This window comes from Aegilops tauschii, chromosome 2 (genome assembly GCF_002575655.3).
Source record: "Aegilops tauschii subsp. strangulata cultivar AL8/78 chromosome 2, Aet v6.0, whole genome shotgun sequence".
NCBI classification, from domain to species: domain Eukaryota; kingdom Viridiplantae; phylum Streptophyta; class Magnoliopsida; order Poales; family Poaceae; genus Aegilops; species Aegilops tauschii.
In genome coordinates, this window is record NC_053036.3 from 230701666 (window position 1) to 230708326 (window position 6661).

General features: G+C 45.5%; 1 protein-coding gene across 1 annotated transcript; it reads right to left on the bottom strand.

Annotated features, from left to right (window-relative positions):
• Nucleotides 1–5194: 5194 nt before the first annotated feature.
• On the bottom strand, nt 5195–6342 carry LOC141040906 (uncharacterized). Its single transcript, XM_073507022.1, has 2 exons — nt 5973–6342; nt 5195–5220 (listed from the first exon to the last, which is right to left on the bottom strand). The coding sequence occupies exons 1-2, from the start codon at nt 6340–6342 to the stop codon at nt 5195–5197; spliced, it is 396 nt and encodes a 131-aa protein (XP_073363123.1).
• Between the last annotated feature and the right edge of the window lie 319 nt (nt 6343–6661).

Sequence of the window (6661 nt, forward strand, 5' to 3'; positions counted from 1 at the left end):
CAAATCAGTCTGACGTTGTTCAATGTGTATACAGTATAGCATGTTCGTTTCCAAACCACACCACGCATATCTCAGTTATATTCATGCATGCATGGGTTTCAAACATCATGATCTCTTATTCAAATATTTGAATTCAACTTTACATTGATTATGACCTCACCTAGTCTTTTACACCCACATAATCATCTTCTCCTTATAATTGTACCACTAACTTTCTCTCGTCCATGCATGCACACACACTACCACTCGACATTGTCCATCTCACACATGCAATCTTTTTCTTCAGGTCGGTCTCCCATGCATGCACACACACACACCTCCCCCTCTTCATCACTTCAGGCATTATTTATCTCTCACATGTGTGCACAACGATCGATGTTCCACTATGCGTGCATATATATAGCTAGGTCTTTCCTAGTTTTCGACACAAACCGATCGATCTATATATCTAGTCAGGTCTCACCCTGTTTCCCACGTACACATCGATCAATCTATACCTATCTATATAGGATTACATAGCTAATACACCCATATTATCTATCTATTGTCCCCTTCTCATCATCCATGCCTTCTGCTTCATCTCTCGGACGCGCGCACAGTGGCGAAGACAAGGGGCAGCAAGGGCCCTGGCCCCCCTAACATCACTATATATTGAGGCTAATATGAATGTGATTAGTAGATCAATTGCTGGTAAAATGGTTTAAGTTGATGAATTGGCCCTCCCCGTAAAGGATTGGCAATGCTTGGCCCCCTATCTCATTTATTTTTCATGGCTCCGCCAGTGCGCGCACGTTCTCGCCCCCTCTCTTTAAATATCGATCTCGCACTTGTGCATTCCTTCATAGTCTCCCTCCACTTGGCTCCTCGCACTATCTTACAGCCCCCCATATCCCCGTGCTTGTACGCTCGTAGAGCTCTTCCCTCTATCTGTCTCTATCAATATCTCGCGCGGTCGACCCCTTCCCTCCCTTCTCGTATATCACCCCGGCCCCATGCACATACATGTATGTATATAGGCCTCTCCTTCACACAAATTGCATTGACACGTATTCCCTCACCATATCTTAGTATCTCTCACACACACAGACTACGTGTGCGAAAGAGAAGAGGTGCACACACCCACTCGTTCCCACATAGAAACGTGCGGGTGCACGGTGGAGCACATTTGTACAAAAAATGAGCGTGTAGAAAGGCTTTAGATGATGTGCCACTAGTCTACATCTATACCTCTATATCTATATCTATATCTATACCCCTATATTGAGTGCGAATAAATTTGAAAGATGGTCATTGGATAAAGCCCATTAGACGGTGCAGAGATGGCAAATCCGAGCACTACTGGCCATTGGATATCATCTGCATTCCACCAGATTCTGCTACATGTACAATCTAGAAGACTCCATGGTTGAACTTAAGCATAATGCACAAACCTCAAAACACAAGTACTTCTCCTTTGTTCTAGAATCTTCCGTATCATACTTGCCCAAACTATTTTCTAGTTGAATTGCCATTGTTTGTTTTTTACTTTGTGCTTTACAACGCACAATTCCATGAATCATAAAATAAATTAACCTTTTTATAAAAAGCTATTTGATTTTGAATGAGATGAACTATAAGAATTAAACGAACGTCTACATCATGCATATATGACTCAAAGCTTACATGCTATAGTGTGGTATTTATTCATAATTTGGTTGCCAAATCTCATGCATGCAATGCACATGTACCTTACTAGTACTTCTAGTATGTGCAAAACACATAAATTAGAATTCCAATGGCACGCTACACAGTGTATCTCCCTTTTTCAGTTAATATATTATGATTAAAATGATGTGGGGCCATCCATGAAGCCACGTGGCACATGTGGAGGCAATGTCGCGACCTCCTTGTGTGGATTGATCACAGTGACGTGCTGCTGGTTCTAGAAGAATGTACTCGTCCTGTCTCACGCACACTGGCAGTACATGCACGAAGCGAATATGTGCACGCACGCACTCATTCCCTCGCACGCACAGGCAGGTACACGGTGGGAGACATTTTTGTACGAAGATCCACCCCATGTGATAATTTGAAGCGTGGAAAGTCGTTCACTTAATTGATGGTCAATTAATATAGTGCAAGCAAATTGAGTGTACGTGAGGGAGGAAGTAGTTGAGAAAGACATTACTACTCCACTGCGTGCATGCGAGTAGTTAAATCATGGGTTGCTACTTCAATTAGTCTCCTTCGTATTTTGTGTCAATTTTTGACCATAATTTTAAGTAACACAATATTTATGCATGTAATAAAAATTAATGTCATCGAAAACTATGTTGAAATGCGATTCCAATGATATAATTTTTGGCAACTTGCATTAAAATTTTCTTAGTTAAATATTTGGTCAAACATTGGCACAAAATAAAAAGGGGGCCAATAAACCAGGACGCGGGCAGGATGATCAATTTTTGTCTGGGTTACTATTGGTGGCCTTTGTATTAAAATATGGACGGAGTGGAGTAGTACTATCTTTATCTTAGCCTCGTAGGGCTCTCCCAGCGCCTACGCTCGCCTCCCCACCTCGTCCACCGGATCCTGCCATGGAGGATCCCACCATGGATAATCCCTTAGATCCCAGGATCCTGCGGGCTGCCCTCTCGCCGTGGCCCCCAGCACTGCCGCCTTTGAGTGAAACCCACATGTGTTGCAGAGGGGATCCATTGCTCTAGAATCATAGATCGGTGGCGCCGGAGGACATGTCAGGGCTGCGTTTCAGGTGGTGGGCAGCAAGGGAAAATCAGATCGAGGAAGCGTCGCATCTATTTGAGACAAGTTTGAGGGAGCTACGTCTAGCGAAGCACAAGGCGGAGGTGCAAGTCGATCTCAGGGGAGAGATGCTAAGGGATTTCAGCATCTGGCAGCGTCCCATTGATTTCTAGCTGGGGCTAATGGCAGAGATCATATTCACGGAGTCGAATGCGGAGGAAAGAACGCGCATGCCTGCGGAATGGCATGAGCAGCTGGTGCAACTGTTCAAATGGGCGGTAGGAGAAGCCAAATCACAGGACCAGTTGTGGCGGTGCCGCTGGCCATGCATCGTAGGCGAGGTGAGCTGCCCTCCTTCCCCACCAGCGATGCAGTGACCTACTCGGTTGCTGCTGCAGTGAACTTGCGGCGCCATGGCGGTTTGCAACCATGACAATCACACCATCTATATGTATTGCATTCCTGTGAAAATACTTGGTCATTTGGAAAAAGATGGTAATTGATTTATCACTAGTGTTTGAATGCTTGGTCGTGACAATCACCCGAAGCCACAACGAGAAGTCTCCATCGTGTAATAGTGACGGTTGGTCGCACCAACGGACGGTCGGACCCGCATCTCACAGAAGGGACATGCATCGGCTTGGTCTGACATGTACGACCAGTTACATCACTGACTTGTGCGACCGCATTTGAGTAGTAGTACTTAAAAATTGTGTTCCAGGAAACTCATCGGTTGCCGTTTCGGGCCTCGAAACCAAAACCATCAATTAATCTTTAGCTTGTTCCCATCACATTCCAAAGTAGTACTACCATGCTATAATTAGGTGCAAACCTTCTCACACCTAGTATGTATCAAACCTGAACGTGTTCTCACTATGCAGGTTTTAGTACCAGTGCTAGTACTAGGTTATAAAAAGGGGAACTACCAAGCCAAAAATAACTCTACCTTCCTCCTCATAAGTCGATATTGTTCGTCTGTCCTTGCCATGGCTGGTGTGCAGAGATCTAGGTCGAGAACTACTCGTAAACAGGGAGCAGCGACCAAGGCCACGGAAAAAAGAGAAGGGCTCGCCGCCTCGCAGAGACCTCAAAAGATCTCTCACGGGCAGGCAAGGGCTCCCAGGAGCACCCTAGCCGTGGAAGAGAACATGTCGAGATGGTGGTGCTAGAGTTGTTATCCCTCAACGACATGCCCAATCAGCTCAATAAGTAGAAGGAGTTCATCGACGACATGGTGGAGCTGCTTAAGGAGAGCCTCGATGACATGGCCGCTGAGATCAATAAGAAGGAGGAGTTGACCGCCGGCTTGGTGATGCTGCTGAAGGAGAGCATTGCCTTGGGTAAGAAGGCAACCAGCGAAATCCTGAACTTCAGTAGGACAAGGCGAAGCTCTGCCATGGGCTTGACCTGCTGAAGGAGGAGAACACTGGCTGGAAGAAGCTGCATGAGAAGAGTAGTTCCTCGGTGAAGATGTTGCACGCCCTCGTCATGGAACAGAAGGAGGAGTTGGCAAAGCTCCGCATCGAGCACCCGACTGCTGTCAAGGTACGTAATGCGGTCGTGGAACAGATGATGAAGGCTGACGTGGAGAAATCCTGCGTCATGGACAGAATGAAGAAGATGGCGGAGGAGATGCGCGAGGAGATGGCAGTCGTGGAGGCGATGAAGAAGTAGTTATGACTCCGCGGCCAGCAACCCTTCATGAAGTAGAGATCAGGGCCCCGGACTTGTGTGTGCGTCTTCCTTCTTTTTTTTGTGGGCGGGGGGGGGGGGATAATCTTCATTCTTCTTTTGCTCCCCTTTTTCTTTTTTTGCTTTGGGTGTTTTGCTGAATGTGTCACGTTCTCTGCGAGGCACGAATAGAACAATGCTACGCCGTGGGATCGATGACTAGCAAATTAGATCATTTATATCGCCATATCGCACAGGGCTCCCGTGTTTCGCGCTCATCGGTCATACTAGTACTCCAATAGCAAACTTGAGTATATACCGCACGGTTCTTTGCTCCTCCTCAGGTCGTCGGCAACATTAGTACGAGCAGTCAAATCACAAGGCCCCACCTTCCAGGAGTAATGAGCCGTCCAATCACAGAGGCCCTCACCTCACGTGAAACCGACCAAGCGAGACTGCCCCGCCCTCTAGCCTTTTAGGCTGGTCATAGTGGGAGTAACATAGGTAGTAACATAGATGCCACATAAGCAAAAATGATGGGGTGTCAAGTAGTTAATGAGGAGAGAGGCAAATAGAGTAACATAATATGTTACCATCACATAGCGGTTTCCAATGCAAAATGCGTCTACAAAGTAATAAATGAAGACATCTATGTTACCACATATATGACACTACCACTATGAAGTTAGTAACATAGACTAGTAACATATGCATGTTACTAGTCTAAGTTACTCTCCACTATGACTAGCCTTAAATATACTTTTGTATAGTAGTACTAGTATCAGTGGATTGTGTCATGGAGCAAAACTAACAAGATGAAATTAAAGAAAAAAGGTGGTACATATAGAGAGCCTCGTCGCCAAATTATGCATATAGTACTATTAAAAAAGTTGTTATGTGCTTAGATGGGGTGCTGAAGTCTATTAAAGAAATTAGCATACGTATTTAATTCTTTGACAACTAAACTCCTTCATGCTTTGTGTAAACTTCTCTCATTTAAGTTTTTTAATTACTTATCTCATTTAAGTGTTTTGCGTATGTGCCATGCTTAGAGCGTGGTTATAGTATAGCCAGTATGATGTTGGCCATATCATATATAGTACGTATATAATGTCAGGAAACGAGTGATAGTACTACCAACTACAAGATGAACTGTAATAAATACTAGTATGTACGTACTGAAGAGTTAAAGCAACGACAAGGAGCATAACATAGTTCTGCTGGGGGCTCAGCACAACACGCCCCTCAAATAAAACTAAGCACCCTGAAATTAAACTAAGCAACTAATCCGATAGACACTGCATTAGAACCACCATGAGCAACGACACTGCCACCTTACTCGGACCCCTCGTCCACGTGCTCGACTTCTTCCTTGTCCCTCTTCCTCTTGGCTGATACTTCTTTGCTTGAACCGCACAATTGGCTCTCGCTCTTCATCCAACCCTTGTAGATATTGAAACAAAGGTAGGCATCCATTGCAGCGTACTGGATGTGGTCTCTATCTAGAACATTCCATTGCCATGCAAGATTAAACTTGGGCGAAGGTTTTGTCAGTTTACCGCATGAAGGATCAACCATGGCTGCTGCCAGGGTCAGCATTGAAGGCTGACTGGAGGACACCAGCTCATTCCTCTGGAGGTCGAAGGGCTGGCCTACAACGAGGCCTATCTGATCCAGGACTTTTATGTCATTCGTAAAGTCTACATAAGTGAATTTGACTTTGCCGTCCATGAGGTAGTTCTTTAAATCCTCGCACTCAATGTCGGCATGGCATATGTGGTAGAGCAAGCTCAAGTTATGCACGCAAACCTGTATCACGATGGGCTTCTTCCTCTCTTCTTCCTTTAGATTCTTCTCTTTTCCCAGGACTGTGTTGTACTCAACATTTAGCCCAGCGATCCACTCATCACCATTTGACTTTTTGAACATGCGTGTGAAGCGAGCAAGGCATCCTTTCACCGTCGCGGTAGAACGAGTGTAGATGACGTCGAACTCATCACTGGTGATGGTTCTAACCTTGTACTCACCGCCGATCATGGAGATTTGGGACGCCTTGGATTTGGGAGGAGGGTTAGGATCAGTGGAACTACTGTAATGTGAAAGGACGGGACGACTAGGAGCGAATTGCCGTAATGTTAAAGGATGGTCGGGGATGAGTAGAAGCGAACTGCTAGCGGTTTTCCGATTGTAAAAATGCTGACTGGGGCGTGCGAACTACAGGGTAGTGGCTTGCCCGGTAGATAAATGG

Bases quoted from the DNA above. Each gene is read 5' to 3' on its own strand.
- LOC141040906 (XM_073507022.1), bottom strand. From the start codon at position 6,342: ATGTTCAAAAAGTCAAATGGTGATGAGTGGATCGCTGGGCTAAATGTT. The intron at 5,221-5,972 runs GTAAACTGACAA...TCATCTTGTTAG, and splicing joins CATGGTTGATCCTTCATGCG to TTTTGCTCCATGACACAATC.